General features: G+C 44.6%; 1 protein-coding gene across 1 annotated transcript in view; it reads right to left on the reverse strand.

The window, feature by feature from the left end:
- The window catches only part of COL27A1 (collagen type XXVII alpha 1 chain), a 254226-nt gene that overhangs the window by 52553 nt on the left and 177079 nt on the right, over window positions 1-24594 (reverse strand). Inside the window, exons 30-37 of the mRNA XM_083597135.1 lie at window positions 23250-23294; window positions 21295-21339; window positions 19092-19145; window positions 17565-17618; window positions 16809-16862; window positions 12949-13002; window positions 11757-11810; window positions 8508-8615 (exon numbers count right to left, since the gene is read on the reverse strand). Coding sequence (XP_083453261.1) covers window positions 8508-8615; window positions 11757-11810; window positions 12949-13002; window positions 16809-16862; window positions 17565-17618; window positions 19092-19145; window positions 21295-21339; window positions 23250-23294 — 468 coding nt within the window. The remainder of the gene's footprint in view (window positions 1-8507; window positions 8616-11756; window positions 11811-12948; window positions 13003-16808; window positions 16863-17564; window positions 17619-19091; window positions 19146-21294; window positions 21340-23249; window positions 23295-24594) is intronic.

A 24594-nucleotide genomic window follows, 5' to 3' on the forward strand; every position in this document is an offset into this window, starting at 1 on the left:
TACCACTTTAGCTAATGGGGCCTCCTCCTGCTGCCGCGCCGCCGGAGCATGATTTCTGTTCTTCTCCTGAAGCAAAGTTCTTAACCTGAGGTACTATTTCTGGGTTAGCGGAGTCTGTAACCTGAAGCGTATGTAACCCGAGGTACCACTGTATTAGGAATATTGTTTTAAGATGACGTTATCTTCTGAAATTTGTAACTCTTTCCCCACAACAGTTTTTAATACATCATAGTATTTTTTTCAAAAATATTTGCTAACATTGAGCACTGTATAAACATATGTTTCTACAATGCATTGTCCTTATTGCATCTCCAACAGCATGTTGTTCTTGATAAAACATGTTTATGCAATTGTGATGGAGTCCAATACTTTTTTGTTGTATGAGTCGTAGTTTATAATCTAGCGACACACTGAAAATAGAGGCTAGTATATTTTCTCATTAAATCTTTATTCCATTCATTTCTCAATGTGTGTACATCCAATTGATTAATAGACATTAAATATCTATAAAAAGTAATAGCTGGGGTTTTTTAGTCTCTAAGGATTCAATCAGATGTTCAAATATCTCCAGCTTCTTAGATGCTGTAAAAACTCCTGGTCCAAATAAAGATGTTAGCATACATTGTAATTGTAGACATTGCCTTTGTGACATTCCTGTTAAGTGATACCTTTCTTTTAAGGTAATGTAAGTTTTTTTTTTTTTTTTAAAAAAGGTCATTCTCATCTATTAACTGATCTAAAGATAATATACCCACATCCATCCAATTTTTCCACAATACTGCCCACCCCAATTTTTATAGTTGGATTTCCCCATAGGGTCAGTTTATTGTGGGGAAAATTATCAAATTTGTTTTTATTAGCCACCATATTCCATATTTTCCTGACTGGTTTAACTGTTTCAGGAGGATTTTGAATTGTGATGTATCTTGATCTCAATGTTTTCCATTCAAGTTGTGTTTTATATTCAAGGCATGCTCAAGTGGGGGAAATTACTGTTGGATGCATGTAGTCTGGAAAAATTGAGATTTTATTTTTCTCCCAGATTAATGATGTGGTCACTGACCATTTATGTGCTGTTTTTAAAATAATATCTCTTAACTCAATGTGAATAAATTTAATTATAACCAAATCTGAAGGATCTATTGTTTTTCCTTTGGCAATTTGGAATTCTGGGGGCATGATTTATTTCCAATGGAATATTTGCTCTCAGCTGTAGCAATTCTCTGAGGAAATCCTCCATGACCTCTACCAGATTGCCTTGGGTTGGAATATTGCCAATGCCATCTATATGTGGGTTGCATCTAAGAGATTAACTTTCCAGAATTTTGTAATTGGCTTCTGCCCAGGCTTCTTGTGAAGTCAAGTACTTTTCACAGGACTCCACTCAACTGCATGTTTCTGTTAAATCTGAGATTTCGGTTTTGAAAGTGGTTATCTCACACTTAATATCATTTTTTTTAAAAAAAAAATCTAAGGCTGTAATTTTAAGACCCACCTCAGTTTGTTTATCTTGCATCGGTTTGAGACACTTGGTCTGTGCCACAATTTCCTTAAGCGTATTGTCAATAAAACTATTTGACACCATCTCTCTCTCTCTCTTTTGCTGCTAATTTAATGTGTGTCAAAGGATGGGATGATGAAGGTATGAAATAAGGAGATTCTTAATTGATTGCAAATCGTCTTTGAAGTCCAGACAAGTCAATGGTTAAACAGTTACGAGCAAATAAGAGAGAGTATTACAGTGCCATATTGCTAGCTAGAAGTTCTGTAACCTTTTTTTTCTTTTACAGCAGAAGGCAATTGCAGCACCAGTCTGTCCAGTATGAACAGACAAACCACTGCTGTAGCTTTTAAGGGCTACTGTGCATTTAGTTAAAAATTTCCTCCTTGCAGCTTCTGCTCCTTTTTATTACTTCCTGTTCAGAGCTAATCAGTGTTGATTTTCTTCGTAATAGTCATCTTCTGTTCCACTGAGAAGTGGGGACTTCAATAAGTGGTGTCCTTGCTTTACTTATTTTTCTTATTTTCCTGGAAGACCTGCTCCCTGCCTTGCTGGCCTTTCCACCTGGCCTGGGGAGGGGGGCAGGGCCTGACTGACTCCAGCTACAAAAGCAGAGGCTGCTAAAGGGGCCAGAGACCATCCTGGATGTCCCTTAGTGCAAAACCAGGTCTTTGAGCCTGAGCTTCCATAGCCACCACCTACCATGAACCACCACTGACAGGATTGGCAACAACAGCAGCAGACATATTCTGTGCTTATGAAAATATTTCATTCTCTTGTTAATTGTGCTGTTTTGAATATGCATTTTATAATTGGTTTCCTTTAGTCGTTTTTTCTTTTGAAACATTTAAGATCTTTTTTGTTATCTTTGCTGTGTTAAATGTGTATTCTGTAGTTGACCTTCTTTGTATTGTTTAATTTTGAAATATTTAAGATAAAATTTTAGTTTCCTGCTAATTATGTTGCTTTCAATGTATACTTTATATTAGACTTTCTTCAGTAATGTTTTATTCCAGATTTTTTATTTGATATTTTAATGCATTGTAAACCACTTAAAAATATAAAGCAGTACAGAAATGCCAGAGTGAGAAGAGGAGGAATGACCACTGGGAGGAGCACAGAGAGAAGAAGCCCCTGCACCTGCAGCAGCACAACTTGACACCTTCATCTGCCCCAGTTGCAACAAAACATGTCTCTCCTGTATCGGTCTCTAGAGCCACAGCAGGCATTGTATCTGTCCAACAGTTTGACTTTACCCCCAAAGGCGCACGCCTCCATTGTCCCCCAAGATAGCCAACCAACCAATAGTAACCCATGCCCCAATAGCACCCAGGCTGGATTACTGCAGTGCTGGAGTCCTCAATGTGGTGCCTAGGGTGCCCATGAGGTTCTCTAATCCCCTTTGCACCAGATTATAATTTATAATGGCTCGGTGAGCTTTTCTTCACTACCTCAAGCAGTGCTCACATTATCAATGGCTACTAGCTACAACAGCTATGTACTCCCTCAAGTATTGGAGGAAATATGCCTCTAAATACCAGGTGGTAGGAATCACAAGAGGAGACTGTCCTCTTGCACTCAAGTTCTGCTTGCGGGCCTCTCAGAGACACCTGGCTGGCCACTGTGAGGACAAGATGTTGGACTACAGTGGTACCTCAGGTTACAGATGCTTCAAGGTTACAGACGCTTCAGGTTACAGACTCCGCTAACCCAGAAATAGTACCTCGGGTCAAGAACTTTCCTTCAGGATGAGAACAGAAATCACGCGGCGGCAGTGGGAGGCCCCATTAGCTAAAGTGGTATCTCAGGTTAAGAACAGTTTCCGGTTAAGTACGGACCTCCAGAACGAATTAAGTTCTTAACCCAAGGTACCACTGTAGATGGGCCTTCAGGCAGACCCTGTAGGGCTCTTATTTTAATACTCTATATTAAGAAACAAAATATGGTTTTTGCAAACATATTTTTATTTGCTTGCTGATCTTGCATAATTAATTGCATATTGCAGAATCCAGCTTTTACAATACTTTGGAATATGCTGGGATACAAAAAATCAGGATACAAATCCCCAGCTAGGAAAAACCCCCAGACAGGAGCTGTCCTTGTAACCTTGTCTATAAGACTTTGTGTTGCAGCTGGTTCACATAAACAAATATGACATAGGAGAGAGAGACTCCAGCACTCTGCCATTTCCTACTGTTCTGCAGGTTTTTATACGAGATCTTCCCATTAATAAACATTCACACAGAGAAAGAGACTGAAATGATTCAGGAAATTAGTGGGATTATTAGAGGCAGCCACTTCAAGACATCAATGTTTCAGACTTATCAGAACCACATTTCATAGGCACTCTTCCCCCATCCTGACTAAGCAGTAGGATTTTTATGCAGGGGCTGGGGGAGAGAAGAGACTGCAGCTAAAGGCACGGAAGGGCCATTTGTGTCTGATGGTGAGGGATAAGGGAGAAAATGTATTCTGTTTGCGTTTAAAAGCAAACTGACCTAATTCGCACTTCCTGAAACAATATAGGAACCAAAACAGTGAACATCATTCAAAATTTGCCCTAATGACTGTGCAGCCCTCCAGCTTGCTGGAGAATCAGTCAATGTGGTGTAAGACTTTGTGTTTCAGTGAAGGGCCAGCTGAGCGTCTTTCTCTCTTTGCTTGCCCCCATTGCCTTATTTTCTGATGCCACATCCATTATAAAAATGTGCCTCCGTTATCAGAAGCTGGTGGCAGCTGTGTGAGGCTGCTCAGTGAAGTGAACGAACCACTGGAATGCCCTTGCCAGCCCTCTTCGTGAAGAACCTTCCATACGGACAGTTACTGACTGACCTTTGGATTTTCAGAGCAGGAAGGAGTACACTGAATATGAAAAGGGATATTGTAAAGCTGGGGAAGGATATTGTAAAGCTGGGGAAGGCAACCAAAACAAGAAGACTTGGAGCATATCCCCTGTGTCAGAAAGCTTGCGCTTTTATAGCTTAGGAGGAAAGTGGTTAATTATGCATGGTTCAGGAAAAATGGGTAGTCCTCCTCCCTCTTGGGACCGGGACCTGAGTGCTCTGAGTATTTGCAGGGACCGGGTCCTGAGTGCTGTGAGTATTTGCAGGGACCGGGCCCCGAGTGCTGTGAGTATTTGCAGGGACCGGGCCCCGAGTGCTGTGAGTTTTTGCAGGGACCGGGCCCCACGTGCTGTGAGTATTTGCAGGGACCGGGCCCCGAGTGCTGTGAGTATTTGCAGGGACCGGGTCCTGAGTGCAGTGAGTCTTTGCAGGGACTGGGCCCCACATGCTGTGAGTATTTGCAGGGACCGGGCCCCGCGTGCTGTGAGTATTTGCAGGGACCGGGCCCCGCATGCTGTGAGTATTTGCAGGGACCGGGCCCCGCGTGCTGTGAGTATTTGCAGGGACCGGGCCCCGCGTGCTGTGAGTATTTGCAGGGACTCTCTCCACACAGCCCTCCCCGATGTACAGCAGGGCTAGTTCTCCTCTCTTCCTCCAAAAGTCCAACACCATCTCCTTTGTCTTGCTGATATTAAGGTGCAAGTTGTTCCCTAGGCACCATGTAGATATTTTTTGGACCTCCCCTCTATATGCTGATTCGTCTCCACCTGTTATTAAACCCATTATGGTGGTGTCATCTGCAAACTTAATAATTGCAGTAGACAGGTATGCATGCAGTATGTATACAATGAATACAGGTAGGGACTTAGCACACATCCCTATGGTGTGGCAGCGCTGATTTTTAAGGAATTAGGTATATATGATGGTGACAATGATAGTATGGTACAATATGTCAGATGAGATCATGGCTGTTAACAGAAGAACTAGCACAAGTGGTGGAATGCCTGTCATTTAAAGCTGCTGTTTTTGAAACACACAGAAGTAATCTGAAGAGCTGAGCTATCTGCTCAGTAAAAACAAAACAGGAGCTTTCTTGTTTTTCCTAAGAACACTGTTTCACTACCGAGGAGCTTTGCAATTTCTTTCCTGGAACTGCAAGACGTCTGTTCTTTCAACATTCAGACCCTGCAGAAAGGGCAGCCTATTATGAAAAGCCACAGTGCTCGGCAACAGACAGCAATTGAAAATCCATCAGCCGGGCTTCTGCCAGTTGGCCCAGCTCCTTCTGTGGCTTCTGGCTCATCGGTTGTATGATGAAGGAGGAAAGCGAAATGCTTGGTCCCTCGCAGAAGAGGTAGAGGATGTTTCACAGAGCAACAGCTACTGGATGGCATGGATTGCAATTAGCTCCTGGCTCACCTGCTAACGGCTGGAAAGGTGCATATAATGGAACCTTTGGTTCATGTTAACTGCAGGGGGATGACTGAATGGGCAGCAACGTTTTTGACAGTGTGCTATATGCTTGCAGTTAGGATGCAGAAGGAAGTACTTTTGAACAGGAGTGTGTGTGGAATGGACTTGGTCCCCACATTTCTCCCTAGTGAGCACTAAAGAAGGGCAAATTTGATGACTTTGGTTTTTGTCACATTTTGCTGGTTTCCAGTCTTAAAAGTTCAGCTCACATATCCACACCAGTTTGTGATTTTTTAAAAAAGAAATCATGAAAATTCACCAGCATTTTACTGCAAATTTCTGCTAATGTACACTAATTTTTGTATGCAATTTTCCATAATGCAATGCATTTATTTTTGTTATTTGCACTAATATGTATACTTTATTTTTGTTATTTGCACTTTTATGTACACTTTACTTTAGTATATGAATTTGTGTGCACTTTGCGTGGCTGGAGCATTGCCTTGCAAAATTCAGAGGGCAAATTTAAAAGGATAGCTGTGCTTTGATTCACGTTTTGTTTTGTTTTGGAAAGTGCAAATTAGGTCAGTTCGAATCAAATTCCCCCACCCCCACCCCTAGCCAAGCACAGATGTAAAGCCTGTGAGTTGCAGCCAACTACATTCTACTCAGAGGATACCCATTGTATTTAATATACAGTGGTGCCTCGCAAGACGAAATTAATTCGTTCCGCGAGTCTCTTCACCTTGCGATGTTTTTCGTCTTGCGAAGCACGGTCCGTCGCAACTGCGCCTCTTCAAGCGGCTTTAGGAAAAAAGTGAACAAACTCGCAAGACGTTTTCGTCTTGCGAAGCAAGCCCATAGGGAAAATTGTCTTGCGAAGTGACGCAAAAACGGAAAAACCCTTTCGTCTTGCGCGTTTTTTGGTTTTGCGAGGCATTCGTCTTGCGGGGCACCACTCTACCTATGTTTGTCATGCCCCTCAATTCCAATGGTTCCACTCTGAGTGGGACTAATGATCAGCACATGTGTCAAATCCCAATTGCCTCTTCCTTTGTACTTTTCTCTCTCCTGTGCTTCAGCTGGGCTCACACCTGCAATCTCTTCTCTGCCATCTCCTTGGATTGACCAAATGTTTTGTTTGGCACATTTGGTCAAAGAGAACTTCAGGGACCACAAAGCGAGCTCAGGACAAGAGAGGGAGTTGTAGTTGTGCCACATGGTAACACAAGAAGCTGCCTTATACTGAGTCAGACGTGGAAACATGCCTCCCCTTTGGGGTATCTGGTTGGACACTGGGCAAAAGGGATGCTGGACTAGACAAGGCCAATCTCACACTCCTTACATAAAAAAAGCAACCTTCAGATGTCTTCAGAGGAAGCAAACAAATAGGATTCTGCTACATGATAGTTGCCCTGCCCCCAAACAGTACTTTATTAAAAGTGCAGAACTTGACAAAGATAGAAACGGAGGAGCAGATAAAGGTTATGGGATGGATCAAGAAAAGGGGAGGCAGGCCTGCAGGTGGTATGAAGCAGTTGAGCTAGCAAACATTTGTAAGACTGACTGAAAATGTAGTTATTTCACAACTTGTCTGAGCCAGTGTTTAGCCTGTGTGTGTGTGTGTGTGTGTGTGTGTGTGTGTTTTAAAATCAGACTATATAAAAATACGTACTAAAATTTGAGATGGCACCATAACACTGCAATAAAGAATAACAGAGGGAAGTGATTACAAGCTGGCAAAAATATATTGGTTCCATCATGCACTTTGGTGTACTTTAACAGAGGGCAGATACAGAATCTGGTCTAGTCTATTTACTGGTGTTGAATAGCTCAATACTGCTTGTATGAGTGTAGTTGTTTTTAAAAGTCATTGGTTACATTGGTTCTTGTAAAATGGGTGAGAGGTTTGGGTTTTCTTTTTTTGCAGAGTCTAAAAGACAGGAGCGGCCCCTGCTGCAAGATGGCTAATCGTATTCCTGGTATCAGTAGTGGGTGACTGGGAGCCCTTCCTGCTCACCAGCTTAAGATACTATAAAGCTACAGTCAGAGTTATGGGCGTACTCCATGTCACATAAATAACAATTTTGAGTAAGTCAAAGAAAATCCTGCAGGTGCGTGCAACTGATGCAAATATGCAGGTGACGACCATTTTAGGTCTATGCAACTGATGCACAATTGCCAATGCACAGGTCCTTTTGGACCCAGAAGGCGGCGTAATGGGGTTGTAAAGGGGGTGGGGCAGGGTACGATGGGGTGGGGTTCACTTAGATGTGCTCTGCCGACACGTGCAGGAACCAGAAATGGAACCTCTGTGAGATATGATCGCTGTCTGTAATACAAACTCTGCCCCATCCTCCAAAGTTTCATTTTGTAACCTGTGCTAATTAAAAGCGATTCACATTTGACTGTTTTACATAGTTATGGGAACTTCGCAATCTGGTGGAGGAGTTTGGATGAGCAGAGCCAAGCATCTCATCTGGGGCAGAAGGGAGCCTGAAGGGTTACCTTTGTGTCCCACAACCCCCCACCCCGGTACATAAGAAAATATGCAGAGTATCAAATTGCTTTAGGAACCTTGGTAGGTATGTGAAATCACCAAAATATGTGAAGACCCATGTAAGAATAGAAAGGGTACAAACAACACCCACACCCTGAAAAAGAAGGAAAAGGAAAAGGAAAGATGCCAGCATGGTTAAACAGCAAAGTAAAATTATTCAAAGAAAAAGCAAGTGATTTTGCAAACTCACTCGAACGCCGGTGGGCCCAGGGTATCCAGGAGGTCCTTCTTTTCCTTTGATGCCTTCCTGCCCTTTGTCTCCTGTTCCTCCTTCTAGGCCTGGTTCTCCTTTGTCTCCCTGGAAGAGTGACATGGGTAAATTGCTTTTCTGTTTTTCCTCACAGGTTGCCCTGAGTTTCACCAGCAAGGAAAAAGAATGCGACAGAAATCTGGCATAGTTCAACACAGAGACTTCCCCCCCTTGTCCCCCACCACCACTTGTAGCCCAGTCAGTGCAAGGAACAGGGCTATGGATGCAGTGCTGGATATAACATTTAATCAAGCCCTGCCATTGCTGATCAGGAGTTAGGACTACTATTTGATTTATGGCATTCACAAGCCACGATAATGGCCACTGGCTTTCAAAGGGGAGTAAACAAATTATTGGCCCTTAGCTATGACAGTTAAAATGAAACCTCCAGGTCCAGAGGTAGTGTACCTCTGAATAAAAAGGTAAAGGTACCCCTGACCATTAGGTCCAGTCGTGGCCGACTCTGGGATTGCGGCACTCATCTCTCTTTATTGGCTGAGGGACCCGGTGTACAGCTTCCAGGTCATGTGGCCAGCATGACTAAGCCACTTCTGGCAAACCAGAGAAGCATGGAAACACCATTTACCTTCCCGCTGGAGTGGTACCTATTTATCTACTTGCACTTTGACGTGCTTTCGAACTGCTAGGTGGGCAGGAGCAGGGACCGAGCAATGGGAGCTCACCCCATTGCAGGGATTCGAACCGCCGACCTTCTGATCGGCAAGTCCTAGGCTCTGTGGTTTAACCCTCAGTGCCACACGCGTCCCGTGTACCTCTGAATATCAGTTGCTAAATGCTGCATGGAGGAGAAAACAGCAAGCAAAGGCTGTTGCCCTGTCTTCATGCTCTGCTAGGTTTCTTCTTGGGAGTACATGACTGAATTCTGTTGGAAACAGGATGCATGCTCTTATGCCCCCTAATAAAAGTGTGTTACGGTAAGGGAAGGGCTGGACTTAGCACTGAGAAACCCAAGTTTGGATCCCACCCCAGCCACACCAGGAAGATTTTAGGCAAGTTGCAGGCTCTTCTGTGCTTCATCTGTGCAATGGGCTTACATCCGTCTCAGGGATTTACAGTGGCAATTATTGCTCTATGCAGTCTACAAGTACTTCATTATTTACACATACTTGTTATTGCTAATAAACCACAGCACCAGATTCCAGCACTCCTTTGAGAACATGGTCTGCCAGCTCTATGTCCAATTCACATTTGACTGTTACAAATTTATAAAGCAGAGGGGGAAGTGAATGAAGATACCAGCAGGGAAATTTCATTAATGCTGCATCTTTCTTCATCGGCCAAGAGAGGGATGCAGTTCCAGCCAGACTTGAATGGCAGGGATAGGGAGTCTTTTTCAGAAAAAGGGCCGCATTCCATTCCAGGCAACCATCCAGGGGCCACATGCCAGTGGTGGGGAGGGCCAGAGGCAAAAGTGGGCGGGGCCATCCATGTAAATTTTAGTAGACTAGTTTATACACATGCTCACACACCCTTCTCTATCCCCCATTCAGAAAATGGATGGCAGAAAAAGGACATTCCTCCATCACAAGCTTTTTAGTGTTTTGTGCTACTTGCTCAGGAATGAAAACCTAATACTCCACAATCAGCATGCAAACACAGCCAGAAGGTGGTTATGGAGGGCTGCAACAATCCATTCCTTTTCTACCAGCCAGTTTGGTAGAAGTCAATCATTTTTATGAGCCTGCTAAATGGCTAGTAGCTTGCTTTTCATGCTTCAGGGCATGACACCCTCATTCTCTGTGGCCAGTATGGAAATGCAGGCTACTAGCCTTTTAGCAGGCTAATATATTGGGGTGGGGGCTTGCTAGTAAACTTTGTGGGCTTCTTTACAAGACTGATCTAACGTCCCCATTTGAAAGAGGTAGCGGCCAAGCTGTCATCTCACAACATTCATGCAAAACTTTCATCCTAGGTTCCCAGAGCAAATTTATATCAAATTACCTATTGACATTTGCTCTGATTCAGCGCTACACGGTGGGTTTTCCTGGGAGAAAGTGGTGGGGCACATGGAAGCATGGATGAGCCCTAGGTCTGTCTCCATACAGTTGGGTTGTTTTTTTAGTCCTACCGTTTCCCCTGATAAAACTCACTGATCACAGCTGAATCAGGACAAACAGCAATCCACAGAAAACCTGACTGCCATTTGTTCTGATTTAGTGATAAACGGCTAGTTTTTGGGGACAGAGTGCTGGGAAGACAGAAAAAGGACCCTGTTCAGAAACAGACTTGGAAAGTGTGGATCTGTGCCTGGAAAGTGCAGCGCAAAAGGAAGTCTGGATGAGCCCGAAGCGACAGAATGGATAAGCTCCCTGAAAGTAGCAAACCCACACAGCAGGGAATGAATTTCAGGGATGAATCCAGCAAATTCACTGAGCAAGCAGACCTACTTTCGCATGTGCACTGGAACTACCTCTCCCTCTTTTCCCCCCTGTGCACCCCACATACTCTTCCTAATCTCCTCCAGAAGATTGAGGGAAACCCCAGAGCAGATTTGGGGGAGGTGCAGGGGGGGGCGTGGAGGAGGAAGAGAGAGAAGGGAAGCTCTGCAGCATGAGCAGGAATCGTTTCACTCAGGAAATAACTTTGGTGGATACAACCCTCTGTCTCCATGAAACACTAATTTTCTATTTGCAGGGAGTATTTACAAATGATTTTATCCATTTGCTGCATGCAGTGGATACGTTCTCTTAACCACCCCACTTCACTCTGCCACATGCAAAGAAAGCCAGGCTTTGGTCAAATGTCTGAGCAGCAAAAAGCAGCCAGATCATTTAGCTGAGGGCAGGAAAGGAACCATTCAATAAGCCTGCAGGGGGGCGGAGACACAGCAAGAGGTTAAAATAAGGGATTATCTTGTAAGAAGAGATTGTCTGGCTCAGACGTTCATGAGAGATGGCAGCAGTGAAGAGCAGCAAATCATATTGCTGGATTGACACAATAAGCTGCTGCAGATTTTTTCGGCAGAGTTTTCCAGGAATGGAAGTACCTGAGCTCATACAGTTATGGAGTCCAGTGGGAAAATAACAAAAAGGAAAGGATATACATTCCTGAGGCTTCAACTGTGTAAGGCGGGAGTGATTTCAGGCTCATGCAAGAGAAAGGAGATTTGGGTAAATCAAGATTCAGCTAAGCAGGGACTTTCTTGAGGAAAAATCACAAAACTGTTACCTTTAGCCCATCTGGCCCTAGAGGGCCACTGTCACCTTCAAGGCCCAGATCGCCCTACGAAAGAAACACAGGGAAGTTGTCAGTGCTTGCAACCATCACAGATCATCACCAGGCTAGCTTACGGGGTGCAGAGCCCAAACCACTCTGTCTTTGAGCACCTGTTTGGCACATTGTATAGCATCCACCACCTTATTTTGCTTGAAGCAGTCACCTCCCTCTCCCTAATTGTAGGCACAGTCCCGAGTGAAACTTGACCACCAGCTCATTTTAGGGCTTACCCACACACACCTTTGCCTCACCCTTTCCAGGTACAGGTCCATGTCTGAGTGTTCTTTTTTTCACACCCTGGAGCTTTCCTTGTGAAAACCCACTCTTTAGTGCTCAAACTTCAATTCGGGTTTTCCACAGTGTGCTGTAAAGGGTGGGTTTTTGCAAGGGAAACTCCAAAGCAGAGAAAAATGAAAAAAAAAAAAAGGTGTTTGGGCACAGAGCTTTAAATGCAGACCATGTCTGGAAAGCGTGAAGGAAACGTAAGCATGGATAAGCCTTTAAAGGTTGTGACTCAGTAGTAGAACAAAAACCTTTGCAAGCAGAGAGTCTCAGGTTCAAACCCTGGTATCTCCAGGTAGGGCTGGGAATGTCCCCTCTGAAACCCATGAAAGTCAATACCAGTCAATAAATACTGGTCTCAGAACCCAACAACTGCCCTGTGACAGAGCAATCTGGAGCAAAAGGTGTCAGTAACAGACTCTTGGTATCTTGCTTTGCCTTTGCAAGAACTTGATCCTCAAATGTACCCGTCCATGAACCCCTTCATCTGGCTCCTCCAGACACAATTCTACTTTTTATAGCTGCAGCTATGCCAATTTGGACCACGTCCCTGTCTGGGCATCCAGCAGCTAAGAGTGGACCCCTGCTCAAGGTAACACGCCGAGTCCCTCTAGCTCAGCATTGTCAACATGGATTGGTAACAGCTCAAGACATGTTTTGAGCTTACCAAGGGAATAATATTATCACCTAAGCAGATTGCAAAGTGCAAACAGGTAGATACAGGTGTAGGAGAACCTTTGGGAAACCTGGTCTCCAAACTACTCAGGGCTGCAAAATGGAAGGGCAATTCAGCCCAGCACTACGGTTCATATTTTGTTTGAATTGCAAGTAGCGCCTTCATAGAAATGGTACTTCTACTTACCCGTTGGCCAATGAGGCCTTGTTCTCCTGGAATCCCAAGAGGTCCAAGATCACCCTAATGGGGCAGAGAGGGAAGGATGGGGAGGCAAATTTTGAAGACAAAATTATTACATTAGAAACTATTACATCTTATTACATTAGAAAACTGCATGAAGCAAGGCTGCAAGGTTCTCAGGGTTTCAGAGCTTTAAGCCTGAGGGAGCAGAGTCCAGGAAACAAGGGGTGGAGCCTGGTGACCTGGGTGAGGGCAGAGCTTGGGTATGCCTGATGACTCAAAAGCTGGAGTCTGAGGGGTGCTGGAGGAGCAAAAACTGATGATAGCCTCAGCCCTTGACTCCAAGAAAGCTAAAATATTGAATAATTCACGTGCAACCCTGACACTTGATAACACCAATGTGAAGAAAACAAACCAGGAGAAGTTATTTGATCGCTCAGAATGCAAGAACTGAAGTCAAATGCAAGAAAACAATGTATTTATTCATCTACTCACTACATTTAGACCCCAGCCTTTCCTCTAGGGAGCTCAAGGCAGTGTACATGGTTCTCCCCTGTTCCCCTGACCCATTTTATGCTCACAACTCTGTGAGACAGGTTAGGCTAACACAGAGGCAGTGACTGGCTTGCTCAAGGTCCCCCAGAGGGCTTTATGGGCTCCTTGGTCCTAATCTGACATGGAGAAAGAGGGGGTGTAATACTTCACACAATGCACAATGCAGTTGCAGAAGTTGCTGCCACATGTGGGGTCATGATGCTCACTGGCCTCAAAGGCTTTTTAAATACACAATTTTTCAGTGAAGGGATATTCTCCAAGGGCCCCTGCAGAAAACCTATGGACTGGCCACTCATTCTGATTTGTTTGCACAAGGGCCAAACAGAGGTTGGATCCTGGGCCCCTCATTAGTGCAAAGCCCCTGCTTACCTTCGGGACATAGACTGGGTTGGGCACAGAGTGATCTGGCCCCAATTGGACCCCAAACTGGAAAGAGACTACCTTACACAACTGCAGTGAACACACACCTTCCCATAGCCATTTGTTCCTCACATACCTTTCAACCATTTTCTAAGCTACAAAAAGTCCCTTTTTTAAAAAGTGGTTTTGTTTTGTTGTAGCCCAAGGAATCAAAGACAAGCAGTAGCACAAATAATCACACGCTTGTGACAATCACGCCAGTATTCTTTTAACCGAACTGAGCAGAGAGTCCCTTCCAGCGGATACGACTGTCCATTTCCCCTTTCCTGCTCACAACAGGACCTTGCTCCCTGATAGGCCAGCCGATGGGAAAGGCTGCAGATCAAGAAACATAAATGGGAGCTTTTGTTCCAGGGAAAGGTTAAGAAGGTTGCCAAGTGGCAGGCAGAGACCGCAGAGCTGAAATCTTAGACAGACCCTGGGGGGAGCAGAGGGGGAGAGGTCCAAAGACACAGTAGCTCTGCTGCTGCCTTTAGAAGGTTTGCCAAGGCAAACATAGCCATGGGGTGAGAAGGGGGGGGGGACACAAGCAATAAAGGAAACTGCACTGAAAGCAAAGTAAGTTCTCCGCTATATATGTGATACAACCTCTTCAGCAACAAGGGCAAAAACCTTAATCAGCTGACAAGAAATAAAAAGGGGGGCTGTTCTTCTTTTAAGAGCCCAGAATGGGAGGGGGGAGATAATTTAAACTGCTAACATCTGTGGTACGGTGAAAGCCATTCATTTGGCATCCTGTGGCAGAAGGACAGAAGATAGTCCTTCTTCACCCAGCGCATAATCAAACTATGGCACTTCCTCCCCCAGGAAGCAGTGATGGATACCAGCCCAGATGACTTTAGAAGAGGATTGGACAAATTCATGGAGGGCAGTCTATAAATGGAATTGTAATTTTTAACTCTTATAATGATATAGTATACACAGCTCTACCTCTCTTTCAAATCAGAACCAGTGAAGGCGGTGAAGGTCCTGTGTGAGTGTCTGGAGGCGGTTGGAGGATGGATGACGGCTAACAGATTGAGGTTGAATCCTGACAAGACAGAAGTACTATTTTGGGGGGACAGGAGGTGGGCGGGTATGGAGGACTCCCTGGTCCTGAATGTAACTGTTCCCCTGAAGGACCAGGTATGCAGCCTAGGAGTCATATTGGACTCAAAGCTGTCCATGGAGGCACAGGTTAATTCTGTGTCCAGGGCAGCTGTTTATCAGCTCCATCTGGTACGCAGGCTGAGACCCTATCTGCTTGCAGACTGTCTTGCCAGAGTGGCGCATGCTCTAGTTATCTCTAGCTTCAACTACTGCCAAGCACTCTACGTGGGGCTACCTTTCAAGGTGATCTGGAAACTACAACTAATCCAGAATGTGGCAGCTAGACTGATGACAGGGAGCAGCCGCCGAGACCACATAAGACTGGTCTTGAAAGACCTACACTGGCTCCCAGTACGTTTCCCAGCACAATTCAAAGTGTTGGCGCTGACCTTTCAAGCCCTAAACGGCCTCGGTCCTGTATACCTGAAGGAGCGTCTCTACGCCCATCATTCTGCCCGGACACTGAGGCCCAGCGCCAAGGGCCTTTTGGCGGTTCCTCACTGCAAGAAGCCAAGTTACAGGGAACCAGGCAGGGGGCCTTCTCGGTAGTGGCACCCGCCCTGTGGAACGCCCTCCCATCAGATGTCAGAGAGATAAACAACTACCAGACTTTTAGAAAACATATGAAGGCAGCCCTGTTTAGGGAAGCTTTTAATGTTTGATGCATTGCTGTATTTTAATATTTTGTTGAAAGCCGCCCAGAGTGGCTGGGGAAGCCCAGCCAGATGGGCGGGGTATAAATAATAATAAATAAATAAATAATTTTTATTTTATGTTGTTCAATTAACAGCAACAGCAGCAGCAGCAACAACAACAACAGTAACAGACTTCCTTAACCTTTTATACCACAAATGTTCTGTGTTGGGGGAGGGCCATAGTGCAAGAGCACCCCTTCAGACAGCAAGAATGTGGTAGAGCTGGGGAACCAGCACAGAACAAATAAAACAGAATAAATCCACCGCTAATGTCCTCTTACTGTGTCAAAATCATGTAGAATATACCTGCAACAAAACACCAATCTGGAGAGGCCCTTAGTTTGGACCAACCTGGAGTGGGAACCAGACTTTTGCCATGTCCACCTTGCTGCCTACAACTGGCCTATCCCCACCTTTGCCTTCATCCATCTTGTCAAAAACAGCCCAGATGTCATGGATGCAGAGGAATAGTGGCAGGAACCAGCTGGGGAACCACCAAGGGAAGAAGGTTCACAGCACAGCGACTGGTGGTGAGACAATGAGCAGTGGTCAGAGGGAGAAGACTGGAAAGACGAGGTGTCAGAAGCGAAGAGGTAACAGTGCTTAGTGAGCAGATAGAGTCTGTGGCACAGAGAAGTTCAGAATCAGGGACAGAATCAGAAGAGGCAGAGGCCTAGAGGAAGAGATGAGTCAGGCTGCTGAAGAGGCACAGGTGTTTCCTCCTCCAGGTGTGACAAGCTCCCCTCCCCCATGTCTCCCAGAACCAGGAGAGGCATAAAGAGGGCAAAAAAGAGGTTAGTTTCACACAGTTGCAGTCTCAGATTGCTTTGGGGAATCCTGGAGAGGAGGGAACTGTGGGAAGGCAGGGACCTTCAGTCTCTGCTACTGGGGACAAGACTTGCCAGAGATGAGCTGCTACGCTCTACAGGTGTGACGTTCCTGTGCAGATCGTGTTTTTGCCAATACTCTACTCCAACTTTGAAGTGTATCATTTACTGACCAGAACGCTTTTTGACACCAAGACATCACAGAAACAAAAGCCACAATTACCACTCTGATTGAACATCGCATATAGAGGTGTGCGTTCCCCTGCCGCCCCCTATTTACCTTCATGCCTGTTTCACCTGGAAGTCCACGCTGCCCTGCCAGGCCAGGAGGTCCCTGGTAGAGTGGGGAGGAAGAAAAAAGTAAAAGGTCATTGTCAACAAATGGAGAACGCATGTGTAGAGCAAATGAAAATGCAATTATAAATTACTCTATGATTACCCACGGATAACCTATTTGAACTCACTGTTTCCTACCAGCCATGTACATTTTTTAGTCCTGTCATTCTAACGTCCACTTTTCCCTCCTCCATCATTGTACCATCAGTTTAATGGAGTTCACTTGAAAAAATATCAAGTCTTGTCAGGCAATTAATATGGTGTATTTTGGTGATTTTAAATTTGGAATTATGCTGGATTTAACCTCGGTGGTGTCTCTTGTATCTTCTTTTTCTTACTTTACAGATGTTGGTTTATATCACAGATGCATGTTCTACATTATTTTATTCATATTATAGCTGCAAACTAGTCATGGCCTTTGGGTAGAACAATAAACTTATTGATTTACTGACTGAAATACATTGCAGGCAGAACTATCACCGTGGAGGATCCAAATGAGATTTCCCCCGGCCAATGGCTCCATTGTGTTTTCCCAGGAATAAATACCAATAAAGTTTATTCATGGGAAATGCAGTTCTTCTCCCATACCTAGCAAGTTTCTTCCTGCAATTATCAAACACCCTGGTGAATGAGAGGACATGAATGGACTTCTGCAAAGATTAAAAAGGTGGGTGTGAGAGAGAGGGAGATTATTGTCTACCTTATGTCCAATTTCTCCCAAAGGCCCAGGTGGACCTTGAGCTCCCTGAGGTCCCTGAAATAAAGATGCATATTGTTAAGAATGTATGGAAAGCGTCCTGCTGGATCAAAATAAAGGGCCACATAGAGTAAATAAGCACCCTGCTCCCAACAATGGCCAGCCAATGCTCCCTAAAATGCTTATAAACAGGGCATGCATCCCCCCACAACTACTGCCCTTCCAGCAACTAGCATTGCAGGGGTAGACTGCCTCTGAATATGGAGGTTCTGTTTAGCTACCATGATTAATAGCCACCTCTCCTACAGTGATTTGTCTACAGTGGTACCTTGGTTTTCCAACAGCTTAGTTCCTGAACAACTCGGAACCTGAACGCTGCAAACCCCGAAGTAGGTGTTCTGGTTTTCCAGCCTTGCCCCAGAAGCCGAATGTGCTCCTGAGCTTCTGTTTTTACTGTTGCGCAGGAAATTTGAGTCCCTCGCATAGTAATTAAGGCTTTCCCCCTCCCATTTAACACTTAAGCAGCAAATTTAAATCCCCCCCTAGAGAGTAATTAAGGTTTTTCCCTTCAAATTTAAGTCCCCGCCCCCATCATAATGAAAGTCTTCCGTTTCTGATTGCTGTGTTCTAAGGTGATATTTGGTGCTTTAGCTTTTGCTATTTTTGTGTTTTCATTTGTGTTGCTTTTTCATTTTTGTGTCTGTGGCTTGTTTTTCATTTTATGATTGATGATTGATTGATTGATTGTGTGACTGCAGAAATTGATAAAAGCCCCCCATCCAAACAATGACTATCATTAGTGCAGGTAAGAAATTTTTTTAATACTAATTTTTATCATCTACAATACTGTCTTATTTATTTTATAGTACAGTACATTGATTATTGCTTTCATTTTATGGATCAATAGTCTCGTTAGATAGTAAAATTCATGTTAAATTGCTGTTTTAGGGGTTGTTTTTAAAAGTCTGGAACAGATTAATCCATTTTGCATTACTTTCTATGGGAAAGCGTGCCTTGGTTTGGGAATGCTTTGGTTTTGGAACGGACTTCCGGAACGGATTAAGTTTGAGAACCAAGGTACCACTGTAATTCTTGTTTTAGGGTGGTCATCACCACATCCGAAGTCTCCTATAGGCTGCATTTTGTTATGGATTTGGGAGTGCCAAGGTAGGTATGAGCAGCTTGCCTGTCTAATGTCTAAGAACAGTCAGAAGATCTAATGCTGGATTAGATCAAAGGTTCATCTGGTCCAGTGTTATGTTCCCCACAAGCGGAACGTAAAGTCCTCTCCCATTGTTTCACAGAATTATTGAATCATTCATCTCCCTTCCCCATGTCCCAGCAGCTGGTATTCAGAGGTAGGCTGCCTTTGACCATGGATGCTCTGTTCAGGAGCAGAGCATTGTGTTGGTGGCTCTGCTATTATGGAACTCTCTCCCCAGAAGCAGCCTGCTGGAGCCTGTCTCCCATTAGAAAGAAAGTTTAGATTTGTTGTTGCCTGGGATGAAGGGGGCTGTGGTGGGTACTTGCCGGGTCTCCTGGAGGCCCTTTAGCTCCTTGGGGTCCAGAAGGTCCTTGGATACCCTGGAATAAAGCAGGACAACAAAAAGTTCAGAGTTCGAGGTTGGAGTGCGGATTTTCACACCTCTTAGTCACTCATTAGCACCTTGCAAATAAAAGGAGCAAGAAGGTGATTCAGAACTAGGAAGGAGAAATGACCTAGTGCCTCACTCTCTGGAATGGCAACTGACCCAATTCCAGAGAAATGGTATGACCAATGAAGACATTTAATTTAACCTGTTAGATATTCTATCAGGGCACATATATCATTCCATTGAGGAAAAAACAAAACCAACATCAACTCATAATCCCCTAGTGCAGGGGAACCTGTGGCCCTCCAGATGCTATTGGACAGCAACCATGTCATCCCTGACCTTTGGTCATGCTGGCTAGAGTTGATGAGAGGCCAAAGACAGCAAGGCCCACAAATATTCCTCACCCCTAGTGGTTGCAAGGTCAGGCCAAAGGTCTATCTAGACACAGATTTATAATTTATTTCCAGGGATCCCGGACCATATTTCCTACTAATGCATGAAATGTTCTTGATTGGGGGGGGGGGGGCGGGGGCGGCGGGAATCCAGGCTCTGTTTAGAAATCTCTAATGAAGGAGAATCCATCATCTTCCAAGGCAGTCTGTTTCACTGTCAAACTGCTTGTACCATCAGGAAGTTCTTCCTAATGTTTAGCTGAAATAACATTTCTTGTAATCAGTCGCTGATTCTGCTCCCACCTTCTGAAGCAACAGAAAACAAATCTTCTCCATGGTCTATGTTTCCCACATCACAGTGGTCAATCAGATGCCCAGTGAGCTTCATGGTTGAGCGGGAATTTGAACCCTTGATCCCCCAGGTCCTAGTCCAGCGCTCTAACCATTGTAATGATACCACCACTGGCTCTCATCCTCCATCTGGCAGCCCTTCAGGTATTAGAAGATGCCTACCATACCACCTCTTCTCCAGGCTTATATATATATATATATATATATATATATATATATATATATATATACTGTAATATGTTTATGTAACCCATCCTGGGACAATTCGCTGAACAAGAGGCAATAAATTTTACAATAAATAAGAATAAATACAAACACAATAATCACGACCAGAAGTCCCTTTTAAAGCTACCTAAGCCAGCAACCACCACCACTTCTTGCAGCAACAAATTTACATAATTAATTATGCATTGTGTAAAGGCATCAATGGTCCTGGGCATATAATTGTAAGCTTCCACCTGCTAAAGAATAGTTGTGTTAAGATTAATTTGTGAAACAGCAGGAATGTTGGAACTTACTGACTTTGGGCAAAAATGAGGAACGGGAGAAGGGAGTAGAACGTGATTTTGTGTTATCACAGGGTGGTTCACAACATAAAAATACAAAATGAGAACACAAAATATGTAATAAAAACAAAAACGAACCAATGATGTGCTAGTCAACCAAAGGCCTGGATACAGAGAAACATTTTTGCCTGGGGCCTAAAGATGTAGGGAGAAGGTGCCAGGTGATCCTCCCAGGGGAGAGCATTCTACAAATTGGAGCCACTGCAGAAAAGGCAGATTCTCAGGTTGCCTCCCTCCAGACCTCTTGTGGAGGAGGAACACAAAGATGGGCCTCAGATGATGATTGCAGGATCCAGTTGCAGATACAGGTAGGTCGCCATGTTGGTCTGCCATAGTCGAAACAAAATAAAAAAAAATCCTTCCAGTTGCACCTTAAGAGACCAACTAAGTTTGTTACCGGTATGAGCTTTCGTGTGCATGCATACTTCTTCAGATAGGTATCTGAAGAAGTGTGATTGCACACGAAAGCTCATACCAATAACAAACTTAGTTGGTCTCTAAGGTGCTACTGGAAGGAATTTTATTATTTAGGATCCAGTTGGTTCATCTAGAGAGAGGCAGGCCTTTAGGTATTGCAGTTTTAGTCCTTTATATCTATATGAGTCTGCCTGGGCATTAAGATAATGCCTCGAGAAGCCATGCTCATAAGCCTCGAGACTGTCACAGAGTCAGTATATATAATGCTTATTATGTTGTTTGTACTTCAGCTCTAACACGTTACTTTCCATACATTGCTGAGATGCTTGTTGTGCATCTCAAAATAAACAGATAAAATTATTAAGTAAAGAAACACAAGTTTGCTATAAAACAGGATGCAGCATGAACTTACAGGGAAGCCACGAGATCCCATCTCACCAGTCTCTCCTATCTTTCCCTGAAAACACAGTTACAGTTATGAGTATGAATCCAAACAAAAACATGCCTTGGTAAGCTGGCAGCAAAAGCACAGTGGAAGATAAAGGATGCTTACTACACTTCAGGGACAATCCAGGTGGGGTGGCTGTTCAGAGAAGGGCTGGGGGAATCTGTGGCCCTCCAGATGTTGCTGGACTCCAGCTCCCACTAGCCCCAATCAATGTAGGTCAGGGGACAGTGGTAAGGGGAGTTACAGTCCAGCAATACATGGAGCACTACAGGTTCCAGAATTCCTGCGTTGAAGGCTGTTCCTTCCTCCCTTTTAACCATTTTTGAAAAGCAAAGCAAAGCAAAACCTATACCATTTGCTAACCACAACCTTCACCAATATGATGCCCTCTAGCTTTTATGGACTACAACTCCCATCACCCCCAGTGTTGTTGGCTGGAATGGATGGGAGTTGTAGTCCAAAACAGCTGGAAAGCACCAGATCAATGAAGGCTGGCCTAGACAGTGGCTGGGAATGCTGCTAAGCACATTGCTGGTGAGACTAGGGCCACTTGCCACCTTAATTTTTTCAGAGGTGAATTTGTGTCTGGGGCCTGTATTTCACACATTCCCCTGCCTCTCAGAGCCTGCACACATTTTTGTCTTAAGTCCATCTTGTGCTACAGTTTGCTGAGAAGCCTGTTGAGAGAAGGATATAACTAGGTGTATGGTTAACCTCCTGTTGTGGTGTTTTTTTGGGGGGGAGGGGGAATAAAATAACTAGTATGAATCCTTTAGGAAAGACTTGCCTGTTCTTTCTCCTATGTATAAACTTAAGGAGAGAACCATTTACATATCAGTTTCTCGTTACTGGCATGGGTACCTTACCTAGGATAGATAATGTGTGCATAGATAGGTAACAGTAGTCAGTGCGTTTCCCCACTCTTTTGTGGGGGAAGCTTGGCTCCCACCCCACAATTCACTCTTTACAGTCGCTTCCAAAAGATCTGTTTATTGAGCATTCATCCTGATATTTTTTTTCAGGAAGGTTAGGCAAAAAATGCAATGAAATACAATGCAAGCAATTGTTATCCCATAGTTTTCAAAGGAATTCTCCCGCCACTTTCCTTATCACAACAAGTCTGATATTTGGGGGGTGCGGGGTGCGAGTGGGCTTGTTGCGCAAGACCCATCCAACCAGCCTTAGTGGTGTTACCTGAATTTGCCAGTATGTGTTTGGATCCCACTTGAAAATAGCAATAGTCTGAAAGTGCCCCAAATAACATGTGGTTGTCTCCAAATCTAGGACTGCTTTCCTCCTTCGCAGTCCCCATCCAACGTTCTGGCAAGCTGTCAACCTCTTTTCATCCTGCCCTCAAGCTACTTACAAGTTTGTCCAATTAAAAGAGTGTTTCACAGTACATTATTCACTCCACCCCCACAGTAAAACCCTAGTCTGTGTTTTGGAAAGCAGCACTGGGAGCAGTGGCTTTGTGATGTCACTGTTGTCAGTCAAAGAGCCCTGTGCACAGCTGGTTTATGTTGAAAACTGGCCGGATCATTTTCTTCTATGATCCTACAGAGAATATGGTACATCTGGCCCAATCAGGGGGAGTGCAGTTCTACTGTGGCAAGGCCACTCTGCTAATATGTGCCTATTCACCCTTCAAGTGCATTTATGCACACAAAATTCAACAGACTTAGATCTGCATTGGATTGTGGCCCATAAATTGTTGTTAGGTAATGGGGGGCAGGGGCGGGTGGAGTATGGGGATGGGGGAATCATCTTGTTGCTATTGTTCATTTTCTTTTTTAGCCATAGTATAGTTCAGGGAGTCCTACTAAAACTAGATCTGAGTTAAAAACAGCCCAAATTCAGTTTTGCAGAATGGAATTAATATGCACACCTCTTTCAGACACTCCAAAGTTTAACCAACTTACCTGTTGCCCATCTGGTCCCTGTTTCCCTGGATGTCCTGGAAGGCCCTGTTAGAAGGAAGAAAGGAAGTTTATTAATATTATTTTTATTATTACTGTTATTCTCTCCCATCCTTGCTCCTGAAGCAGTCCAGCGCAGGAAACACAGAGTTGCTCAGGGAAATATCTCTCCTTAAAAGGCTTATTGGAGGAGGAAGGTCTTCAGCAGGCAACACTAAGTCTCTGCCCATCTAATATTTGAGGGAACTCTAAAAGATAGGTGCCTGATTCCTATATTGTGTGTAACAGACCTGCTGATAAGATGGCATCTGCAGGAGGTCCTCACCTGAAGAGCACAGTGATCAGTTGGAGTGAGAAAATCTTACAGGTATATAGTGCCATCTATGTGCATGGGACGCGGATGGCGCTGTGGGTTAAACCACAGAGCCTAGGACTTGCTGATCAGAAGGTCGGTGGTTCAAATCCCCACAACGGGGTGAACTCCCGTTGCTCGGTCCCTGCTCCTGCCAACCTAGCAGTTCGAAAGCACATTGAAGTGCAAGTAGATAAATAGATACCGCTCCAGCGGGAAGGTAAACGGTGTTTCCATGTGCTGCTCTGGTTCGCCAGAAGCGGCTTAGTCATGCTGGCCACATGACCCAGAAGCTGTATGCCGGCTCCCTCGGCCAATAAAGCGAGATGAGCGCCGCAACCCCAGAGTCGTCCGCGACTGGACCTAATGGTCAGGGGTCCCTTCACCTTTACCTTTATGTGCATGGCACCTTACAAAAGAACAGATAAGAGAGGTCCTTACCCCCATGAGGCTTACTGGCTAAAACAGGGAATCAACTGTAGAAGGGGAAATGGCGGCATAGGTAGGCAAGGGAAAAAATGCTTTGACTTAAGGCTCATCCACACCTCCACTTACCCCATGCTTAGAAAGCACAGGCCCAAGTGGTTTTCTGCTTGGGCCCAAGTGGTTTTGCCTTTGCCCTCTTGCTTTCCCCTGGGAAACCTGCTCTTTAAGGCCAAATTGGAGCAAACACCAATCTGGAGAAATCCTGATTGACATTTGCTTCAGTCCAGAGGTAAACAGCGGGTTTTCCCAGGAGAAAATGGTGGGGCGACTGGAAGAGTGAATGAGGAGCCTTTAGCTACACCAGAGGATTGGGCCAAATGCTTCCCAGTGGGGTGGAAGAGGGCTCTGATGTGGCTTTGAAAAATCCTGCCCTGCTGTGTGCTGCCAGAGCCAAACTCTGCAAACCTTCAGGGTATTATATCAAGAGTCCTGGTTTCCAAGAGCCCTTTGAAAGCTTTCTCATGATAAGAACTGTTCTGACTTTCTGCACAGATGGATTATTTTTAGCCA

Source organism: Podarcis filfolensis (assembly GCF_964270895.1).
Source record: "Podarcis filfolensis genome assembly, chromosome: Z".
NCBI lineage: Eukaryota > Metazoa > Chordata > Lepidosauria > Squamata > Lacertidae > Podarcis > Podarcis filfolensis.